The sequence below is a fragment of the Argopecten irradians genome, chromosome 1 (genome assembly GCF_041381155.1).
Source record: "Argopecten irradians isolate NY chromosome 1, Ai_NY, whole genome shotgun sequence".
NCBI lineage: Eukaryota > Metazoa > Mollusca > Bivalvia > Pectinida > Pectinidae > Argopecten > Argopecten irradians.
In genome coordinates, this window is record NC_091134.1 from 8,773,882 (window position 1) to 8,798,406 (window position 24,525).

At 33.9% G+C, this 24,525-nt stretch overlaps 1 protein-coding gene and 1 long non-coding RNA gene across 3 annotated transcripts in view; one reads left to right on the forward strand and one right to left on the reverse strand.

Annotated features, from left to right (window-relative positions):
* Nucleotides 1-34: 34 nt before the first annotated feature.
* LOC138316676 (uncharacterized) lies at nucleotides 35-9,701 on the forward strand. 2 transcript variants are annotated; one of them, XR_011207659.1, is made up of 4 exons: nucleotides 35-258; nucleotides 5,493-5,668; nucleotides 7,516-7,604; nucleotides 9,570-9,619. It is a non-coding gene; the product is annotated as an uncharacterized lncRNA (long non-coding RNA). The 2 variants fall into 2 exon arrangements; XR_011207660.1 differs by lacking the exon at nucleotides 7,516-7,604 and having other exon boundaries at nucleotides 9,570-9,701.
* LOC138316657 (uncharacterized) overlaps nucleotides 9,685-24,525 on the reverse strand; it is a 26,540-nt gene continuing 11,699 nt past the window's right edge. The window contains exons 6-16 of the mRNA XM_069258332.1: nucleotides 24,316-24,411; nucleotides 23,280-23,306; nucleotides 22,691-22,774; nucleotides 22,445-22,540; nucleotides 21,790-21,873; nucleotides 20,693-20,827; nucleotides 19,799-20,152; nucleotides 13,338-13,472; nucleotides 12,294-12,320; nucleotides 11,493-11,573; nucleotides 9,685-10,747 (exon numbers count right to left, since the gene is read on the reverse strand). Of these exons, the coding sequence (XP_069114433.1) occupies nucleotides 10,644-10,747; nucleotides 11,493-11,573; nucleotides 12,294-12,320; nucleotides 13,338-13,472; nucleotides 19,799-20,152; nucleotides 20,693-20,827; nucleotides 21,790-21,873; nucleotides 22,445-22,540; nucleotides 22,691-22,774; nucleotides 23,280-23,306; nucleotides 24,316-24,411 (1,223 nt within the window). The 3' untranslated portion in view covers nucleotides 9,685-10,643. The remainder of the gene's footprint in view (nucleotides 10,748-11,492; nucleotides 11,574-12,293; nucleotides 12,321-13,337; nucleotides 13,473-19,798; nucleotides 20,153-20,692; nucleotides 20,828-21,789; nucleotides 21,874-22,444; nucleotides 22,541-22,690; nucleotides 22,775-23,279; nucleotides 23,307-24,315; nucleotides 24,412-24,525) is intronic.

Here is a 24,525-nt window from a genome sequence, read left to right on the forward strand (position 1 = left end):
GTTTACTTAAAGGGAGTGTGATAAAGAGGTATGCACCAATAAAATGAGACGTTGTAAGGTGATTCATACAGAAAATCGCCATGATCCACTGGGTGTAGCACTTCTATTCATATTTAGATTTCTGACGTCATGACCTTGAGTTGTCAAACAAAACCACGTGCGCATAATCGACCCACTTCCTGTTGTGAAGGCTGTCGCTTGGTGCAGCGAAGTCAGCTCTTGTAAACACAAACTTCACCCTCCGAAAGAGAGAATTTGGTAAATAATTTTATAATCTAAACTTTGTAGAATCATATATTATGGTACTTTTCGAGATTTGGAATAGGAATTTCTAATTTCTAGTACTGAGTCTTCGAAGAAAGCCGAGGCGTACATAACATATCTAATTTGTGGGATGGTCTTATATTGATCAGCCAGCCAATACGATGACAGGAAAGCCTGGTTGGCGCGAGGCTCGAGGTTTATGTGTATACATACATTTTGTATGAATGATCGTCTAGTGTTTACTTGTATAACTATCTGTGCGGCATGTGACTAAGTGGGGTTTAGATAAACAGGATTATAATTCGGTCAAACTCGTTATGTACCATCAAGGTCACTACGACTTTTTGCGTCTTTTCTCATGTTAGTGATATATATTTTTCGTCATCTTAATGTATTTTCAGTATGTAAAAACACTTTTACAAAAACACATCAAAAGTTAAAAACGAGAATTGAATAATGAATGTTTTTAATATAAAGAACAAGCAGGATTACAATATTAATACATAACTTTTACCAGTATTAAATCTGTTTTTGTTTTTGTTTATTGCCTGTCTGTTTTTCCCTTATTAATCTCATCATGTTGATAATATTGATTTTTCAAATATATATATATAAATGGTCAAGTGCCCTAAATTCGTCAGGGACCTGTTTTCGTCATGTTTACAATTTTGCTTATATCTCATGAACAATCGCTTGATTTCATAAAGAGTGTCGTCTGTCAAAGCAGATTTGATCAAGAAGATTTGTCATGCTATAACCAAGTGATTTTATAAAAACGATGTAGCAATATACCTCAAAATGAAGGTATTTTCTTAAGTCCATTTAAAACGAAACTTTAAATCACTACCGTCAGCGTTTGACTGTCCACGTGCACTGAATAAAGTACCGGAACTCACGTGTCTGTTCAACAACAAGAAATTTTCAGCTTAAACACGATGTCACAAGCGGTGGTCAAAATTTATTTGGAATTACCTCAATTTTCGTTATAAGCTTAGAACAGCCCCCTGACGAAAATAGGTCCCTATTGGGTCAGCCATCACCCAGCGATCGGCGGGTGGAAATCTTCCGTATCGCGATAGATAAATAACGAATTGATAGACAACTTGTTGTACAAGTAAGACGAAATATTATATATTTGTGTTGATAAAATTGGTACATTTTATTTCTTTCTGGTTTGTTGATATACGGAAGATTTGATTACCCTGACTAATATTTGTCCTTCAAGGGTATATTTACCAACGAAGAAAACGCTTTATGCTTTTAATGTTCATCCCAGTATAATTAAATGTAACCTTACTGGTGTACGTTCAAATACACACGTCCATTGTTGTTTTGTAAGCTATTGTTATGTTTTAGCGTGGGATGTAGCGGTAACATCTGGTGACTTATCCTCGTATATATACTGTATATATGGATTGTTATAACTCCTGCGTATAATATCGTGTGATAGAAAACAAAAGGAAGGTGAAAAACAAAACCCCTGCTGCCAAGGCCACGAATTTTCTTGTATTGTGTTAATAACAATAAATAACTGTTATATACACTTCGGAGCACACTGTTTATCCGTAATCGGTACCACTCCCTTGCTGATACCTTTATCATGATGATGTATTTGTCAGAGTATTCTTCCACACGAACATTCCATTCCTTACATATCTTGTTACTTTTTTATTATTAAACAATATTGTAGTGTAAAGTATTGTTTATTTACTCTACATTAAAGTGTTTTAATGTTTACAAAGTGTTTTTTTTATTATTAGTTTTATCCTATTCTTTATATTTCTTTTTTTCTCTCATTATGTATATCATTGAAATATGTTGTAATGATAGGTTTTTATGCTCTCTTCATTAATACAATTTTTCAGTAATGCGTACTGTATTTTCCGGAGTATAAGTCGCCACTTTTTTTCCTGAAAATCGGGAGTGCAATGCTTTTTTTTACTCGCTTTGTGTTCTTTATATACCATATTATGGTTGTTCACTAAGTAAATTTAAAGATACTTTATTTCAAATTGTTGTACTTCCATCTATATTTATTATATTTAAGAGTTATTTTAAGTCTAGTTTGTTTTAAAAACCTGTTCATTCGTTCACGCTATTTATATAATACTCAACCAGCTACCCATTTTAAATGTCGCATTATCTCATAGATTTTTATTTCCTTTCCACCAATTATTTTTTATATCAAGCTTTTTATCTTTAGTCTTTAATTTGCCTTGCAATTTTGTCTTAGTCATGCATTTATTCTGGAACTGTATAGATAAGTTTTATAATCAACGTGAACACATCGACCTGCTAAAGAAAGATAACTCCTACGTGCCGAGAAATGAGAAAGTGACGCCAAATCTATGAACGATTAAACGACTAAATGAATCTGAACAGACAGTTTTTGAATCGTTGAGATTGAGTTTCATTATTACATTGAGACTCAACAGCAATATACCGTAGTTTCCCAAAACGTGTACAAAAACTAATAAAACTTTTCATAATAACCATTGCATTTTTTTCGTTGTTTTTGTTGATAACTTATTTAATGACCACTAAGTCGTATCATCGTGCGATATGTGACTTTTTTTCTTCTCACATAGAGCGCATCAGAGGACCAGCTTCACTTGTATTATGTTTCATTTTATTCAGTATAATGAAATACAACTTTAATCATATTCACAAAAAGTTGTCCTCCGATGCGGTCGTGCCGAAAAAATGAGAAAATAATTTTAATTCATCCAGACTCCGTGTGAATTGATGTCAGAACAAATCTTAATATCAAGTTTGTGTAGCCCAGATCGTTTGGATGTCGCACCGTTTGCTAAAGAATCAGTGTTCGAATCACTAATAGGCTTGTAACTCAAAAACACCGGTCGGTATCCGAATTTTTTTCATACATGTGTACTTCATTCACGTTACAAATGGAGGCTAGTTTCCTCCTTGATAAAGTCGCAAACAAGACAAAAAACGACAACTTGTGAAAGTATATGACGTTATTAACAATACTTGTCGACGAAAATACAACGACACGGTAATGTTTGGAAGAAGTGTTACAAATGGCAAGATTTTATTTAATAGTTGTACCAAACAATTGATTTGATGTAGTTTACACTATAGCTCGAGGCGATTAATATAACTCCCTTCACTTTATCCTTCGTTCCTCGATATATTGCTATGTACTAGAACTAGGTAGATGAAAAGCGCTCTGAATAAAGCGCAATGAAGCTATAGTGTTATGACAATATCCTGTCTACCTCTGTAAAAATAAACATACATTTATTTGCATGAACAAATCTGTTGCTTAAATCCTAATAAAATATAAAACTGAATCCCTTACTGTTATCTAGCAATGATTTCTTTTTTATCATTTTATTTTATTATATGACTGGTGCTTTTGCTGTATTTTGATTGGCAGATACGTTTCTCAGAAGTATTCATCAACTGCGATATCAACCCCAAAATCGGCGGCGAAATGCACGCGAGATTACTGGACTCGGTCCAGATACCTCTCGCGAGTCCAGTTACCTATGTCAAAAATAGATCGAGGGAAACACCCTTTAGATGTGACGTCATATTCACTTTTGACGTCGAGTCGTACCCAAATATAGCGTAACGGGAGTTTCCCTCATTCAATGACGTCGGCATAATCTATTGTGACGTCATATTTATAGTCGGCAACATATATGGCGGAAGACAGCAAGTTTACTGCGATCAACGGTGATCAACTGCGAACTTCAATTTATGGAAAACGTTCAAGAATGCCAGACGGGCAGTTGATGCATCGATAAAATATTCCGGTTCTACGTACCAGTCTAAAACATTAGCAAGATGCATTTGGATATTTACCATTTACTACATGTAATGGATTTCATAAACTACTTTTGTAAAAAGAATATTTGCAAATATCATCCTGTTTATTGTAGTAAAATCTTTTTGAATAGCCGGGTAAATATCCTGTATATGTCATATAATAAAACAGTTATCGACCTATTTTCAGGTGGATAGGGTGAGTTATCAACCCGAGTAAGTGATATATCCCGAGGCCGGAGGCCGAGGGTTATATAATTTTCGAGGGTTGATAACTCGCCGTATCCACCTGAAAATAGGTCGATAACTGTTATAATACTAGTCTCTTTTTTCCGGGAATGGCTTTTATGTAACACTTTACAAGCCCTTATATGCTCTTGAGATATTATTTCTATAATTTCGATAATTGTTGATATTAGATCCCCTCCCGATTAATATGCATTCGGAGTGAATAAATTGTTCATTGGTGTAGAAACACTCTTTCCTTTTTGCGTTTTAACATCTTACTTTTCTAAATGAACAAAATTTGATTTATAACTTCCAAAGCGCGAACTATTGAAGAAAGATAACTCTTACAGACACTTATGCCATTTGTTTTGACACTTCTTCTTTTAAAGTCTATGACAGACTTAATTAAGAAGGGTGTTTTTTCAGGTTGTTGTCAATCATCTAGTGCTATCATTACACCTGGTTCGACATGGCACTTTTGCAGGGTTTTTGCCAGCTATTTTGGGAAAAGGACCCCAAGCAAATATTGGGAAAATTAAATTGATGTTTTTCAAAACTGGTCAAATATAAAAGTATAACTTTAATATTTTTTTTCCAATTTTGAAAATTTCTGGAAAAAATATTTGATCTTTGCTTAATGCCTTCAATTTTAACAAGACATATTTATGTTATTGTCTTAGCTTTTCACATTATTTGGGGTTTTTAACTCAATTCTACCATAATTGGGAAAATGTGGACTAAATTTGGGAAAAACAGTGCTATTTTTCAGTTGGGAATGGGTTCTTTTACCAGACCCTACAAAGACCTGGCAAAACCCTGTTTTGCAATATCATTCCCACAACAGAAATGAAAATTAATCAATTGTGCAATTGATAATTGTTTTCTAATATAATTTGAAGTTTGGTTGTGTCCATCATGATTCTTTAAAAAGTACAATGCTAATTTTAACTGCACCTTATGTCGGAAGTCCATAATTATGAACCATGGACCATTTTCTCTTCTCTGGAGCTCCTACTTCATTTTTTTTCTTTAATTAGATCACTACTTTCTTTACATATAGCCTTTATTCAATCAATTCAGGTACAGCACGTGCCTTTACATTTTTTATTGCGAAAGCTACGACACTTGCTCCGACATTAAGTAGATACAATTGAACAATAACTTGCACGTGGTCAAACAATTGGTATCAGTGATTTCTTTTACAGTACACTCCCTGAAGAGCTCTCCATGAGGAAACCGCATCAAGACTAAGGACGTCATTTCTTCCTATGTGGTAAAGCAAATAATCATGATACAAACATTTTCCATGCCGATCGCAATACAAACAACAGGAAGATGCGTAGGAAGAATGTCACAAATAATCAAGAGGTCTTTTGCGAAGGTTGGAAGGCTTTATTTTTCACGCAATTCCTATGCCGTATCAATTTATCAGTTAATGTTAGTTTCAAATTGATTGTAAAGAACACTTCCATTGTTAGCAAAAAATACCGAACACTAATTTTGTTATGTATTACAATGAAAGATTAAAAAAAACTTTAATTGGAATGCGATGATGCATTTTTTATTAATGTCCAGTTTCTATCTGCGATTGAAAACAACGTTCCATGTATACTGTATTTCGAATTGTCGTTTATTTTAATATACATGTATCTTCAAATAATTTAATTAGCATCCAAAGTGTGTTAAGTACCCGGTGAACGGGTTCTACGACGAAATAAAGTGTATTTAGATTATGTATTTATATTTTATAGCATTATTTTCGGAATATTTGGATTTGCGTTTAAGTTCTCGTGAAATTACCCGAAAATTTGAATCTCATAAAAGAGGTTTACAGTATACTACTATGGATTTAATTTTGATAAATACCTATCTAAATCTATCTTGCAAACTCTGAGGCGAGTAACGTTTGTTCTAAACATTTACATTAATTCTCCACAACAATTGCTTTGTGTTTGTATACATTGAATCTATTAAAACAGCGCCCCCTCCCCATCCATCCACATACTTCACCGAAATGTCATCGTCATTGACGGTTATGTTCATAACTAAACCTGATTTGTAAATGCCAGAGTCAAATTGAAACGTACATACCGATAAAAGGTAAGGCGCAAATGATTTAAGGCATGTCTTTCCACATGTCAGAGGTTCAAACTATGCGCATGTTGTTGCATACACCATTGGTTTGAAACTGCATGTGATTAACACCAACATATGAAACCTATCATCACGATCTCTTATAATGGATAGCTTACGGAGCCAAAAGTTACGTACCATACATAATCGAAACGTGCCTATTGCTGCATCAGAATTTTCTCCGCGCTTAAGTGTGTCTTGCATTTTTTGATATTTAAATGACAGCGTACGAAATCAGTCACGAAAATGTACGGGACATTTTCTCGTTGTGAGTTTCTCGTTGTGATGTTCGCGATCTGTTGAAATATACTAGTAACAACAGGTACAAATGTACTCACTAGATCTGATAAGTTTTTAATTCGTATTGTGCATTGTATTCCATTGTAATACGTACTAAGTGTTAGCTGATGACTTATTTTGTGACGCTTTGTGATAGAGGAAAATGTGTTCAAACGGCACTACAGAGATAGTCTGCTGGTCTAATTGTTATTGTTTAACCCACTGGGATATCCTTATCAATGTTGCTCTCACGCTTGTTGGAGTTGTCATAATGTCGCTGAATTCATGGATTCTTTGGATATTATATACCCACAGAGAAAAATTGGAGCAAACACATCAATTCATTGCAAATTTAGCAGTCTCGGATCTTCTTATCGGCTTATTTGTTTGTTATGACGTCGTATATAACATTCTGCAATTTAAGATATTTGTGGAATGTGTAATGAGAGAAGGATTTTTCATCGCAGTGAACTTAGCCTCTGTGTGGTCATTGGCTGTTCAAACATTTGATCGCTACTTCAAAATACAGCATCCCTTCAAATACATCAGGCATTTTTCAAAAGGGAGGGTAAAAAAACTCCTTACTGTTCTCTGGGTAGTCGCTCTCGGAATCGGATCTTGTCCGTTTTTCGGCTGGAATACCGAAGACATTTTGCAAATCTGTAACTTTTTTGGCACAATGGAACAGAGTTACATTACGTTTGTTATTGTCCTATTTGCCTTGCCTTTCCTGATAATGCTTTTTGCATACATAAGAATAGCAAAAACATCATTGGCTCATTTAAAAGCTATCAAGTCTTTGGAATGTCATTCCAGAGAGGTTGCGTCTTCACGGCATCCGTGGAAAGCGGTTAAAATGGCCGTGATTATTGTCGGCGCCTATGTGCTATGCTGGAGTCCAGTGGGTAAGTGTACATTTAAATAGGATTCTATGTCAGGGAAGCAAGCTTTAGAAAATTATTTGAATTTTTATTTAATATCAGAACGATAAAAAGTGATTATATCCAAATAAAATAAATAGAAGTCCAATCGAGAAATTCATATTCAATGAATAACTTAAAACGGAAAGAAATATATATGACACGCATAAATATATCTATGTATGATAAAATAACATTTTGCGTTGCTCCATGTATTTGAAGATATTAAAATTTACTAAGTGGAAGTTTATGTGATATGATGCTTTGATAGGTTGTAGGCCCTGACAATTAGTTATTACACTGAGTTAGTAAATATAAATATTTTATTAGATTCATAGTATTAAAAAATAAATAATTAAATTAATACATTATTTATCTGAATTGCAAACTAATCAACAATGTTTTCTTTGGGGCATTTAGTGAATATATCATAACGCCTTTGGAACTAGTAACGTATTCATTTGACACCGATTGCGAAAAAAGACATACATTATATTTCGATAGCCCGGATGTATGCGCGTGAGGTGTCGGATAGAAGAAAACCGGAGTGCCCGGAGAAAACATTTGTGATCGAATAGGTGACGCATGACCTTTCCACGTCTGTGCCGCGGATCGAACCCCGGTCGACTATGTGAAAGGCGAATGGCTTAACCTCTAACTAAAAGCTGATCACCCGTATATCTACTATTTGTTTTCGATACTGATACACTCTGCAAATGGTGTGGGTCTGGGAATGCATGTATCATAACATTTCAACGTAAAACCTTTGGATACAAATGGGTGGGAAAAATATGTAAGTTGAAGCTCTAACACATGAAATACATCATCAGCATGTCGTTAGTGATTACATACGAGGCGTTACTAAGGTTACTTGTAGATACCAGATATAACCCAAAAGTTAAAAAAAACCACGATAACATTCGCGGTGCAATTCATCACTATAAAACTATCAAAAAACTCGCCAACGTGTAGGTAAGATTGATTATATTACTTATATTTTCGAGGGTAAAAATGTTCGTATTTTTTTTTTTTTTTTTTTTTTTTTTTTTTTTTGCGATTTCACTTTAAGAATGCTTCACATATTTATCAATTGTTCGTGGACCAAATTTCCGTGATCATAATAATGTAACTCGCGAAATCGCAAACATTAAAAACATAACTAGATATGCGTTGATCACTGCAAACTTAACTTGCATTTCATTATTTCTTTTTTAAGAAAGGAAAGATATATCAAAGAGAACAAGAGTTAAAAATTACAACATGATGACGTCAACCAAGTCCTCGTTTTATTCATACACCGTTGAGGACCATTATAACATACCTTAAATAAAAAAAACCGCACAAATTATGTTGGTGCAATGTAGAAATACAGTGCTCAGGAATGGTTTTACTTGTATAATGTATGATGTTTGTTTTCTTAAAATGTTGCTCTTCGAAAAAGGCGTTAAGAAGTATGACATCATAACTATCAAAATACAATAGAAATGAAATAATTATTTATTTTAAGGAATGAAATGTCATTACACCTGTGACATTGGTATCATAATTGATATTTAAAAACATTTAAACAATTATGATTAAAATAGTATATACTATGAATAAAACATTGATACCTTTCGAGTTTCAATTTCCGGAATAAACGAAATATTAAAATTCATTTTATACCAATGTTTTATTGTTTAAGTGTAGTTCACATCTGATATTGTAACATGACATTGATCTACATTACCTGAGCAGTACAAAGTTTTTATTTAGGCGCTAAAATAAATCACACGATAATTACTCGCTTCTCTGAAATCAAATACTTAAAAAACTGCAATTGGACTTGAAGCGATAAAAGGATATCAAAACAAAGTCATAATTGTTCAAAAGCTGCGTATCAAATATAACGAAATGAAAAACAAATATGTTTAATAATTCTGACAAAATATCCAAATACCTATGTTTTAGGAATCTTCATCCTGATCGTATATACAACAAACATCGAGGAAACCCTTAGTCCACGTATGTCTGAAAATGTCATCTTTACCTATCTGCTCGGAATTGGCATCTTAAACAGTGTTCTAAATCCGCTAATCTACGCAACCAACTTGGAATTGGTACGGAAAAGTGCGAGGAATTCCTGGTTGGCATCCTGTTGTAGGAAAATGTATAGGAAGAAATCTGCATCCTCAGTGACACGCATTTCCCAGGAAACAGGATCAACGAGAGTTATAGATCATTAACAAGTTTGGTGTCCGAAACAAAATAATCGCCAGGAAGTTTGATATTCAGTGTTGGGTTTTTTTCTGATTCAGACCAAAGTCCAACACAATCACTAATAACGTTTGCATCATCATTTTCTCAGAAAATCTGATCTAGTCTCATTTTTTTATCTTATTTAAACCTATTTTAAATTATATAATCTAATTGTGATGATTGTGCATAACATGCAGGTATATGAACATGGCAGTCCAGAACTGAAAACTAAGACGGAAACTGAAGGTCAAGACATGTACGATTGCTGATTGTATAATATTGTATTCAAGAATAACATTACGAAAAGAACTCTCGTATAAATATTACTTTTATAAACAAGTTTATGCTTTGTGCCAGTGTGCGTTTGTAAATATGAATAATTTCAGGCAATAATATATTGATTAAATAAAATCACTGCCTACTTAAGTATGTACAAAATTATGCTGTATTCACGCTAGTCGTTTGTATCGGATCAATAAATACTTATTCTCTTTCTACAACAAAGGAACTATTATAAGTTTTAAATTATTTGGATTTATCATAGTATACAAATGCAATTGCTTCACAGACAAGCATCAAATCGCACGTTATCGATATAAAGCTATCACGACGATGTTGTAGCAGACTCAATACAATTATTTCTTGTTCATTCAATATGTTCTTAAATAATTAAACATTTATATATTCGCCAAGGTAAAAATATGAAAATAACAGAAATTGATACGATGTTATAATTTCAAATGCAAGTGAAATATTGGTTTTAAAACAGTATTGAGCTAGTTGTATCTAATATAGACAATACAGATCGCATAGAGTATGTCCTCCTAATATCACACAGCTATAGCAGATACCATAGTAGATGTACTCCTGTATCCTCGACTCGTCCTGACCTAAAAAATGAATAGTTGATTAGTTCATTTTAAAGTAATTAATATACACATTGTAATCCGTCTTTGTATATCACAGAGTTACCTCCCTTGTGGGAAGGTATCCATTTTGACGTCATCATTATGTGTGCGCATTTCAAGTCATTTTCTATTCAATGCATGACGTTGCGCTCGCAAACACATGACGTCAAAATCAATACCTACCCGCATAGGCAGCGAAATTTTTAATATGCAAATACCGACTAGGGAGTTAATAGGGTGTTTACTGCAAAATTGCTTAGTTTTTTTGTGAACTTTGGACTGCATAACAAATCAATAAAAACTTTGAGAAGAGTACCATGAATTATAGTATGAAAACACGTTACAATGTATTAAAAATATTATATATTATTTTGTAATTATTTTTGCTACTTCTTTGTAATTATTTTTGCTACTTCTTTTGCTATTTTTGCAACAATTATGTAGCCATGCAACGTGCTTCCAAACACAAGTGTACATGTACCTATTCAGTGTCGGAACAAACATCGTAACATAAACAATACAAAATGCAAAGGCACGCACGGTGTGATTGACAGTTAGTGATCCGTCAATATTCAAAGCTCTCTAGCTAAATGAACACTGTTTACCATAATTACGGATGCTAGTTACACCATATGTTCGAAAATGATATAAAATCATAAAGTATACGCTTCTGTAAATTCATGAATTTGATGATATTTCAACATGTATACACATTTCAAATACTTACATAATGTTAACATGTGTGAGATATTTGCGTCGTATTCAGCTAACGCACATTGTAAAGGTATTGCTATTGAAGGAACCAATCCTAAAACAAATTGAAATCAGCAGGGTAAATCAAACGTGTAAATTGTTTACTTCTCGTCAAGTCAATGTTTGTGTTATCTGTTAGCGCATCATCACAATAACTGACGTCGACCTGAAGGTGAGAAATAATATTGGTTATTTGTAAATACCTCCGTATTGTTGTTGTCAACAGAAAAATAAATTCACTGTAGAGAAAGTATGAGATACATGATATAACTGATGTCATTATCACCTATCTACCATGAGCGGCATTCTACAGCAACTGACCTTCATTACTTAACCGTTGAACGATAAACACTTGTTTTTGAAACAAAAAAGCTTTTAATAAAAAAAACCGTTAGTTGAATATCCTTTCCAGTTCACGTTTACCGTTGGAATTAAATACACATCAAAAGGTTGAATACAAAACGTTTTGTTATATATATATATGTCCAAATGGAACTGAAATCACATTTAATCACTTATAATCATAACAAATATTGAAGAGTAATGCATAGACTTTATCAAATGTATCAATGAGTGTGTAACTTAGCAAACCATTGAACTGGAATCACCTCCTTAAATAATATGTATTTAAGATGACCAATTTGCATAACTGCTGTTTGAATTTCAATAAATTTAACACCGACGTATCATTGCTCTAGCCACCTAGTCAAATTGTTGCGTTGAATGTGCAGAACAGTGTAACTGTATACAATTTTAATAATTAAATCATTCATACCTTCGCTGTTGGCTGGTCGTGTTAAATCTGAAAAACATAACATCCGTGTATTATAACTTTAACCATAACAGTACAGTAAAACTCGGTTATAAGGAACCGATGGGGATCAATGATATCGCTTCGTTATAAACATAGTTAGTTATATACTATTATAAAAAAACATATTATAGTAATCTTGATGGGGCACGCAAATTACTATGTTATAGCAAGGATTTATAAGTGAGAAGGATTCGTGACTGTCTCTTTACATTACTAAACACCACGCGAGACGCCTATGAACCGGGAATAAAAACCGTTTTTCTCAACAAATACTTGTCTTATCGAGTCAAACGAAACACCATTGTAAAGTTTATTAAATTTCATGACGTATATTACTTGCTTTAAAGACGGAATATTTAGAGGATATGTCTTAAATTTTCGTTAAAAAAGATCGACAGCTCATGAAATGACGGCACCGCTTCAGAAAGTAAGACGGTAACCCTCGCACCCGCAAGCTACATCAAAGGCTGCGCCGGCGGATATCAAAGGAAAATCAGTCGTCGCCCAACGTCACGGTCAGTGCACAAACACAAAAGCGCCTGCCTTGGACTTCCCCAAAACCCAGTGTGACTTATCCTTCTCATGTACGTCCTTGGTTATAGTCATGAATTCTTTGTTAGCGTTTTGTTATAACCATGTTTTATTGTATACTATTTAATATCAAACATATTCTCTACAGGTTTCAATGTGTATTGGATTTTGTCCGAACGCCTGCCATTAGAATCTTGAGAGAAAACCCATGAACTCCTAATGGAAGATAATTTTTTGTGAGCGAGTTCACCAATGGTAGGAAATTAATTTTGTACATGTACTTGTTCCTTTTAATGTAGCAACTTATTGTTTTACACAATGAAGAATTTTATTTTGGAAACAACAGTTTTTTATATATTAGAATTTTATGTGACCACATAGAAAATCTACATTTAGTCTAAATATTGAATCACAAAAAAGATTGTACCCACAGAAAAACCTTAAAAAGGTGATTTTTTCATAAATGAACCATACCGGGTTTGTAATGAGGGCAAAATTCCTGGATACACTTCTGAAAGTCTTTAGAACCTGTCACTTTTTGTTGTTTTTTAACGCATGTTCTGCATATGATGTAAACCAGGGCGTTTAAGCTGTATAGCGAAATATCATCTGCAAAAGAAAACAAACATTCAGAAAAAAATCCAGAAAACACTTTAGTCAGTATTGCAATCTTTGAACCATCAGTAAAGAGATAAGTAGTTCACTTTTACGTATCTTTAGGACGTGTCAGGTTTACGAAAATCGAAGTACCCCGGAATAAAAACATCGACCTATGGTCTGTACCAGGCAAATGCCTCACATGGGTAATTAACTCGCGGCCTGGAGATGATTTGATCGGTGGAATAATTAGAAAATGTAAATAATTCATGTGTTTGAAGTCTTATCGTTAAAATCTAATATTTTTATTTCACATCTTTTAATCTTAAGATAAATATCACGACATTTTGACACGCTGAAAGAATCTACTTTATACGTTTGGTACAGAATTAACTCAATTGTACTCATCCGCAGTTGTATATTGTTTTCTGGAGAAATGCCTACGCATATATATTTCACTGTGAAATTAAACAAAAAATAATTGAGATCAACAAGTTATGTAGCCGACCTTCGCAAACAGACACCCAGGGTAATACACACATACGGAGTTTCACTAAAACAACAAGATGTCCCCTGCTTCGTTGCTTAGACAAACACACAAAGAAAGCTGTTAATAATAACAACGTCACAGAGAAAAAATTATGGGACATTTTACAAGTTTATTCCAGCAGAAATTACAACTTTGTGACAAATTTCATCTTTATATGTTTATCTTATATGAAATGAGAGACGTAAGGTGCGATAACAGAGTTATCGTTCCTTCGGAACGAATGTTAACCACGACGATTTTAACCTACCAACACGCTTATAACCGCAAGTTGGGTAATAAGGAAATTGACAGAAAGTTTTTAATGATATTTTACAGTTAAGTAAATCCAGGCGTGATCTATCTTCTGAGATAGTTGTTGACTCTGCGAAAATTCATTTGAGGGAGAAATTTAGGGTCAAACAGGCAAAAATCGACATTTTCATCGCTAGTTTCTGTTAAATTCGTCCTAGCAAACAAACGCTCATAGTTGACAAATTGAGATTTTACACATTATTAGTACAAGTAATTCTGAACAAAACGATAATTTTGGTTTTTGAAAATATTATAAAGAACGACCACAAGACGGTCTTGGAAATTGGTGGTATTTTACAGGTTCTCAGTAAATTTCCACGGCAGACGAGATATTTTGGGACTTGGGCCGCCTTCCTTCAAAGCTATTCTGACGATTGAATCGACGAGTGAACCATTCACAAATGGGTCGTATTAATGAAAAATTCTGTTTATTTTATGAAATAATTACTTAAATTTATAAAACGTTTTACAAGTCTTGCAATGATATCCAAGTATATATTGGGGATTGCGTGAATTTGGGAAGTGTGTGTTGTTTTGGGCATTCAACCGCACAAAGAAATGCCAACGGCAAGCGCCATCTGGTAGGAGGAATGTGTTGTGTCACTTGTGTATCCGGTTTGAACCGGTTTGTGTTGATGTTGAAAGCCGCCTCGCTTTTCAAGTTACAATCGTCAATATCAGGTAAGTAGGCCTAGTTGTGTATTTTACTTGTTAGGCTATATCACGATCGGCGGATGTTAGTATCTTTATATTATATTTGAGGTTGCTGTTGTCCGTTATAATTGTTTTTGGCGTAGGCCTAACGTTACTGCAGTACCGAGTCTGATCATGACAGCGACTGAATCATACGTGTAACAGTTAGATATGAATAAAAAATAACTCGTAAATTGACAGTCTATTGTGTAGACTCTGAGACAGATGCCGTTTGAATATGTTTCTCCTAATATATTGCTTGATTATAAATGTTTTAATTGCTACCTACTGCTAATATAGTTAAGATGACACATGATTTGTTGTCAGCTGTTTTCGTCTGCAGTCTAAAAATAGACTTACCGATCGCGCGAGCATATGACACGTCCATGCAACAATGTCAGACAAGAGATAACTGTAAACCAAATATCATGAATACAGGCTTATAAAGTGACAACTAAAGAAGACAAACCTGAAAAATCTGGTAGTTTGACAATGGATATGATTAACATTATATGCACTTAGTATGACACATACCCTACATGTATGTACATTGCCTTGTAAGTTACTGTTTACTTAGAATGGAGGGAGGGGGTGGGGGCATAGTTAACAACAGGTTTTTTTAAAAATTAATTGTACTGAATTTTTAGGCTAATTGATTTTTTTTTTATATTAAAAATTTATTATAAAAAAATGTTCTCTAATTTGTGGAAAAAGGCGCGAGCAGTATATAATGGAGTACATGTAGGTTGGGATGATTTTCCTCCGGGACGGGGAACAATTTCTATATTCAATTTCCGGCATTTTGAATTTTGGTACTGAATTTGCAGATCTAAAAGCATCCATTTTATCTTCCTCAACTAAAAAGTACATGTCTGAAATATAACAGGGCTACTGTACTTTGACATTTTGGCAGCCTGATTTTTTTTCATCAGCCCCGGGCTGCCAGGCTACTGTTAGTATTGACCCCTGAACATGAAAAGGCTATAATAATAAGGCTAAATAATAACAAAAAAGTATCTAAATAGTTCATTTCTGTGTCTTATGTACCAAGAATTTAGTTAATTGATTTTCATATCCTTGACAATAATATATATGTGTTTCGAATTCGGATGTACAAAAGAGGTCCTACAGAAAAAAACCACTAACCAACAGTCAGCGCTTGGAAATGCGGTCTCGTAAATGTCATGTTTCAGAGGGGAAAGAACAAAATTAGAAAGATGGACACCTAGCCATGCCCACCTCAGAATTTTTTCAGTAGCATTATAATTATACATCTTATCAATTACAAGTGTTTTCTGACAATATCTGCTGTAATCTGATGCATGTATACATTCAACGTATGAAAAATGACAGCTGACTTTGAAAAGGTTTGCTTACAATTAAATACTTCATTCTTTACATGTTCACATAAAAAGTCTTTTAATACTGGGATTGAATAAAGGGAGGTAATTTGTCTATTTGTTCATTTTCTAGCATAATGCTTAATACAATTAAAAGAATAGGCAATATATGGAAATGTATGTAATTGGTAACATATTTCTTGTTTAGCCAGACCAATATTGTCTATTATTACTAATTACTACTTATTATTATCTCTTATTAATATGAGGAAAAAAAGTTTCTTTTTGATGAAATAACCTCAAATAGGGATAGCGGAGACTTTTACATGAGTATTAGTTTAATCACAGGTGTTCGTTTCTAATATAAGTATAAGTATAATACTGGGTCAAGGTTTGTAACTTGTCCGGCCATATAACACTACCCAATTTCAGAAAAAGTATGATTATTAATCAACAGTATTGGATATGATAATATGAATACTCTCAATCGACAGCCAGATAATTTATCTTTAATTTGGTATATGATACAATATAAATCATGCCGTATAAATGTCACTAGGTATCCAGAAACATCGGAAAACAGCCAGATTTCAACTGTTCGGACACTGTGGTGTCCTCCGATAAATACGCCAGGGCTCTAATAGGTAGCTCAAAAACCACTGCATGTCAACACTTCAGCATCATAAGAATGAAAGTTTGGTAGAAAACAAACGTATACTTATATTAGAAACAAACACCTGTGGTTTAATGTCCTATTAACGGCCAGGGTCATGTAAGGATGTGAGGTTTGTTGGTGGAGGAAAGCCAAAATACTCGGGAGAAAAACCACCGACCAGTGGTCAGTACCTGGCAACTGCCCCAAATGGGATTTGAACTCGCGACCCAGAGGTGGAGCTAGCTATAGGCTTGTGGTAATAATTATGTCTTTACATCTTAACCACTTGGCCACCGTGGCCCAGACTTTTACATGGTTATAATATTCAAGATTGGTTTATTTGTTTAATGTCCTATTAACAGCCACGGCCATGTAAGGACGTGCCAGGTTTGTTGGTGGAGGAAAGCCGGAGTACCCGGAGAAAAACCACCGACCGGCGGTCAGTACCTGGCAACTGCCCCACGTGGGATTCGAATTCGTGACCCAGTGGTGGAGGACTTGTGGTAATATGTCGAGACATCTTAACCACTTGGCCATCGCGGCCCCCTAATATTCAAGACATTTCAAAATCGTTAATGTCATGCCATTATAATATCTAAATTGAATATCAGAATAAGTATTAATTGCAAGGTCATTTAAGGAGATGATAGAGGAAAGTTGGAGTACCCAGAGTAAAATCACTGACCAACAGTCAATACCTGGAATCTACCACACATGGGATTCAAACTCGTGACCCAAAGGTAGTGTGCTGGTGGTAAATATGTCGAGACACCACTTAAGTCAAACACACAATGATTGCATAATATTTGTCCCTGCAAAATGACTTTATAATCACCTTAATTTCAACTTTCTGGTTAATTTTCTTTGCCGTCCTTTCATCAGTATTGGTCACGTATATTAGAACGCACTGTTTTAAATTATTCAGAAGGTGAAAAAGATGGAGTAGCTTGTTAGGGGCTGTGGGTACTGAGTGGTTAAAATTGCAGGTATAAAATAAGATTTTCATCTGGAATAGGAAAGGGGAGGTAATTGGCTGATTGCTCACTTTCATGCATTCAGCTAACATTCATTGCAAAACTTCCCGGTACCTCTTAATAACTTGTTGGGTGTCATACAATCCATATTACATGAATTCTGGATATTAATTTAATGTGTAGCATTACAGTGTAATTATGTGATTCTCTATTATATGATATAAAAACAATGTTAAACAGTTTAATCTTGTTCTCTAAAATGTATGTATTTGTAAGGGATTGAGTGTTCGACGAGGACGATATTATTTATTTTTACCAATTTGATTGAGTGTTCGACGAGGACGATATTGTTTATTATTACCAATTTCATTTTCTTATTTATATGAGGAAAAACAGTTTCTTTTTGATAAAATGAGTATAGGGGAGTTTTTATTCATGAACATGCATATTTTCAGGGTACATGTAAGAACACAAAACTTCCAAGCATAATGCTAAATATTTAATTCTAGTATAACCGCTCCTCTTTCACTGAGTTATATAATAAAATGTTTGTCCCCGGAGACAGTGTGATATGAAGGTTAATTTACCCTAAGATGTAATATTCCTCAGTAAATAATTCATCTTCAGATAAATAAACCTTCATATCACACTGTCAAAGGGTCCACAAATGTACAGTAGTGTATGTAGAATTGATGAAAAATAATTTGGTAGACCCATACCCAAGGCAGATTTTCATAGGAATACAAAACATTAAATAGTCATTCTAATGCTACTTTTATTAGGGAAAGTAACCTTAAGACAAAATAATGCATCTTATCTTAACAAGTAAATACATTATTCACCAAAAAGGTATGTGAATGTGTACATTCAGGTGCTTTTTGTTAGGAAATTAAGATATTTTTCGAAGATTAGGATGAGACGTGAAAGAATAGGCTACCTTCCGAAGAATTGGTAAGTTGTAATAGAATCGGACTATCTTCCCAAGGTTAGGATAAGTCTTAAAAGAATCAAACTACCAGTTTTGAATTCGGAGTGCCTGTAACATGCTGAAATCAAATGGAAGGCTACAGAGTTTGTTCAAATAAATGGACTTGACCTTAATTTAAGGTCACAGTGTCAAATGAGCTTAAATCTTTAAATGACTCCTCTATCAATAATTGACTGGTCTGATGTAGTCATATGCATGGTACATGTATTACGTTTGCAGCATGCTGGGCTGAAGGGCTACCAATTCTGATTTTGATCAAAAGAATGACCTTGACCTTCATTTAAAGTCACAGCCACAGGGGTCAAATAGACTAAAATTGTAAAATGACTTTGAATTGTTGGATATTGTTTCCTAAGCTTATGAAACCGCTCTCTTTTAAGAGTAAAAGCAAGAGTTATATCCCTTTTGCGACACTCCTTCATACAGACAAAATAGATCAGAGATATATGTAACATGACCCCTTGTGCGTTATTTTTCATTTAATTTCCATGCACGTATGCACCGTATACATGTACATTTATATGCATAGCACATATTTTGGAGAATTATCACGAGTTATCGTGGTCCTTTTCGTCTCTCATTTCATCTGCAACATCCCTTAAGGTGTTGCCCCACTAGTAATTAGCACAAACCTCATCACGTTTTTCAAGTAAAAATGTGTTGCAAAAATGCAAAGGAGGCAATTATTATCTTACGTCATTCCAGACTACGTAACGTCAGTGGGTTTTCTGACAGCCAATGGGAAACACTTCCGATGATGGGGCACCAGTGACATTCATAATAAAAGACACCAATCAAGAACACTAAGACCCGACAGTTTAAATGAAAAAAGAAGTCATCTTCTTACCCCGTATCGCGGGATCCACTGTCGTTGCTTTTGTAGTAGTAGTAGTTGCTGATGTTGTAGTTGTTGTTGTGGTTGTTGGTGAAGTGGTTGTTGGTGTTGTTGTGGTTGTTGGTGTAGTGGTTGTAGGTGTTGTGGTCGTTGTAGGTATTGTGGTCGTTGTAGGTGTTGTGGTCGTTGTAGGTGTTGTGGTCGTTGTAGGTGTTGTTGTCGTTGTAGGTGTTGTTGTCGTTGATGGTGTTGTGGTTGTTGTTGGTGTAGTGGTTGTATGTGTTGTTGTTGTAGTCGTTGTAGGTGTTGTTGTCGTTGTTGATGATGTTGTTGAAGTTATTGGTGTTGCCTGTTTCTCCATTGGACCTGAAATAAAAAGATAATAATATATTAAAGCTAGTAAATGTTGATTCAGTTGATTTTACTTTCGTTTTAAATTAACGGTGAGAGTTAATTCTGGACGTGTCTTGGTTATGAAAGCAGCGGAGAAAAAATATCGACCTAGGATCAGTAATCTCGTAACCAAGAGATGAAGGGATCAAGAGATGGAGAGATCAAGAGATGGACAGATCAAAAGATCTTGGGATCAAGAGATGGACGGAACAAGAGATGGAGATGTCAAGAGATGAAGAGATTAAGAGATCGAAGGATCAAAAATGGAGAGATAAACAGATTTAGAGATCGAGGGATCAAGAGGTGGAGATGTCAAGTGATGGAGAGATCAAGAGAGTGATCATAAAATGGAGGGATCAAGAGAAGGGGGGCTACGTGGTAAAAATCACTCGAAAAACACCCATGTTACAAGATATATATGTACATAATATTTATTGGGAGGGAACATTGGGATGATATTTAGTAGCTGTAAAAATAAGAATGGTATATGGATTAAACATGAAATCAACTTACAATAGCAGACATCTTCAGGACAGAATCCGGTGGGACAGATGGAGCGACACCAGTTGGTGATGGAATCCATTCCCCAGTACCCTCCAATAGCTATGCACTGGTTGGAAGATCGCCTCACACGCCCGGAGGACGTGTCTGTGGACAATATGAATTAAAATGTTTTATTATATTTTCAGCGTTAAATTTAAGGTTTTATGTTGAAAATATATGTGATATTTTTCATCTGATTGTAAATATTACTTTTGATATTTTACTCAGTATTGACCAAGCAGAAAACAGTATTTTACAGTAAGTGAAAATAACGTTTTTTGCTGTAATACCATTTTTCGAAATATTAAACCAAAGATATTATACAAAGTACATTTGCACTATTATTTGTCAATTGCATATAGTAAATAGAACAATTGTGGTGTGATTGAAATACATATACAAATAAATTGAATAGCTTGAATAGATAAATATTTCAATATTTTGCTATGAACATCTGATAGTAAACGTGTCTTAACTTACAACTTTGAAATGGTTTTTTTTTAATCATATAATTAGCACCTTCATTATTATCCCAACACAAAGATTATCGGCAATTACTTTGCTCGCGGACGTTTGATTTTATACATGCATGTGGTTTATGCGTTAAAAATCGTGACTCCGACTAAAATCTATTTTATTCTCGTTGAGCGGTTTTCGCCCTCGACTTCATTATCCCGAAATATACCTGTACTGCAAAATGTGAATGACCTTCCTTTAATTTGCAGTTTGTAAATTTCTTTGAATTCGACATTTTGACGTCAATTAAATGTCTGGTTCTCTTTTTTACATGTGTAATTCCGAGTTAAAAGGCTCACCTATTCCTGACTTTTTAAAGATGGGCTTATTTTTAATACGTAGCAAAACCATTTGATAATAATTGACTTTTTCAGTTGGTTTATTTTTATTATATTATATTTATGTACTGGTTTATTTTGTAATATTTCTTTATCAAATAGCCATTGTTCGCTGATAAATAATTGATAAATTGTACTTTAGAAAAGAGAATGAAAACATACTAATGAACTGGACAGGTGATCTTCTAAACTTTATTTGTAATAAAACTTTACCTGTCGCTGCATTTGAAGAATTATCATTAACGTTTAGTGAATCTGAAACTAAACTGTCATTCTTTAGGCTGTAATAAATTTGGCCTGCAACAGAAAGAAAAAACATGTATCAAATTGGAAGTATTTATAGGATGTTCAACATTAATATATTGAATCAATTAGCTTACACCATTCTATAAACAAACTTCAAGGTAATTCATACTGACATAAAATGGTATATGGCGACATATAAAAGGGTCAAAGACAAAGATCGAAATGTTTCGGATAATTCTCGTCGTTGCGAAAGGTGTCCGCATATTCAATCTAAAAAAAGTGAATTTATGTACATTGCATCTAATGATGACTGGATTCCATGTGTAATTTAATATTTAAACTGGACAGATGATACGGTATAAAATTGCAACATTCTTAGAAATAGCGCTTTTCATTTACAAATCTTTTGAAGTCCTTTCCCATCATTTGTGATTTTTTATTCATGATTTAGCAATATTCATTAGTCATTTACCTACACAAAGATAACGGGAGTCGAAATAACCTAATACAACAATAAAAACGATAAAACAAATAATACAGTTAAGATGTAGAATAGATCGGACTCACGAAAATGTGAAATTACGGTAGATGCTAATTAAGACATTTATTCCTTAGTACATACAAGCGGGGTCCGTCAGACACGTGTGGTCTTGTCGATGGTAACATAGTTGACAACGTTGGGCCTTGGCGACCAACACTAAGGCATAATTTTCGGCACCTGTGAAATAATAATAATAATATAGGAATGGCTAGTATTAACAGATTAATCAACCAAATGTCCTCATTGAACTTTCATCATTACATTGTATGTCCAAATCATTGATAACATTTACTCTTAAAACCAAACATGATAATGATTTTTACTTACAAAATAAGCTAATGCAGTTCACATCAGATCCGCAGTAGGCACAAAATTCATCTGACAGCTGCCGCAGACGACTATCGAGTGTCCCTAAAGTAAAATAGTACAAATACCTATTTTATTTCCCGTTTTTAGCATGTCAAACTGGGATCAGTCTCATCAACATTTCTTAACTTTAAGGAATTCCTAAACTGTAGATTCTACATCTCGTAACTTCTGTAATGGTTCCATATGTATAATTTTAACCTAAAGGAATTTATTAACATATGAAATTGGGTCAATGTCAACGTGTAAAAAAGCAATCTATTTTCCATTGTTGTTTATGTATTTTAATGTATAGTAGGCCCTTCTTACTTATCATTTGTAATAACGAGTTATTTTTAAAGGAGCTGAAAATGAAAGAATCAAATTTAACCAGTTAGTTAATATCAGCACAGCATCAAAAGTATATATTTATACAAATCCTTGTAAACCTTTTGTGTAGGCATTATCATGCTTTTATTTGTCCTTGTTTTTGTTTGATCTATATCTCTTTGTTTCTCTATTTAATTGTTATGAAATTTCTATGTATAAATATATCGAAACAAATACTCACCCAGGAAATTAAAGGAAGTCGTATTATCTGTAAAATTGAATTTATTAATGAGTCTATCTGTGAGAGAATTAAATTTTCTTTTTTTAACAGTTTGCTTAATACTTTTTACATATCATTCAGGTATAAATATTTTGACATTGCAATGAGATAGGCAATGGTGTCAGGCAATTAACCACGATAAGTAAAAAAAAAACATAAATAGTGGGTTTTCAAAATTACAGTTCAAGTCGATATCAAACAAAATGATTGTACAACAAAAACCAAACTGAATCAGAACTGTGGTAAGCGTACATATTCTATATACCGTACAGTTGCTAATATTTGTGGCGTTTTAAATTCGGTAATTTCGCATATTCATACAAATTCGCGAAATTTGATATCTCACGAAACTTATCAAAATCCTGGTTTTACCATCGTAAGATTGACACTATAAAAGGCTACAATCAAAATTTGCGAAACTAAATCCTCATGAATTAGTTCCTTACAGTGAACCGCGAAACTTTACAATTATACAGTAGTATAGGTATTAATTTGACGTCATGTGTTTTCGAGCCCAAAGCCATACTTTAAAGAGAAATTGACGTGAGGTTTGCCCACAAATAATGACATCACATTGGATATCTCCCCCAAGGAAGGTCACTTGAGGTAAGACGGAACATTGACGAAATTAATACTAAGCGCAATCTTATTTACTTCAATGAGTTAAAACGTACAACATTACAACGTATACGTTTTATATTAATGATAAAAGAAAAACCAATGGGGTATATTTTAGCCACAAAATATAAGAGCGATATATTATCAATCTGATCGCCAAAAATATTAATATCAAGAGAAAATCGACTGTAAACCAACAATTGTTCGCGTGCGATTGAATTTCGCGTATTTCACAGAAAACTTTAAGGGATTGCGAAAATGTTTCAATATAGGTACAGTAGAACCAGGGAAGTTTACCTCGCGAAATGGAAAAAGTATATGGAAAAAAAATGACTGCGAAATGAAGTTCAGTATATATATATGATTTAATGTAACTTACATCCATGGCAGAAACTGTTTACTGTTGTAATGTCGCCGTTTGTTCTGCCATACCGACATCCCGCTTTAGACAAGAGACGGAGGGAAATTGGTGTATCTGTAATAAACAAAAAATAATGATGGTAATTGTTAACCATTTATCAACAATATGAAGATAGCAGACATATGATATACAATTGTGATAACTAGTATAACAAAATACAATCATGTT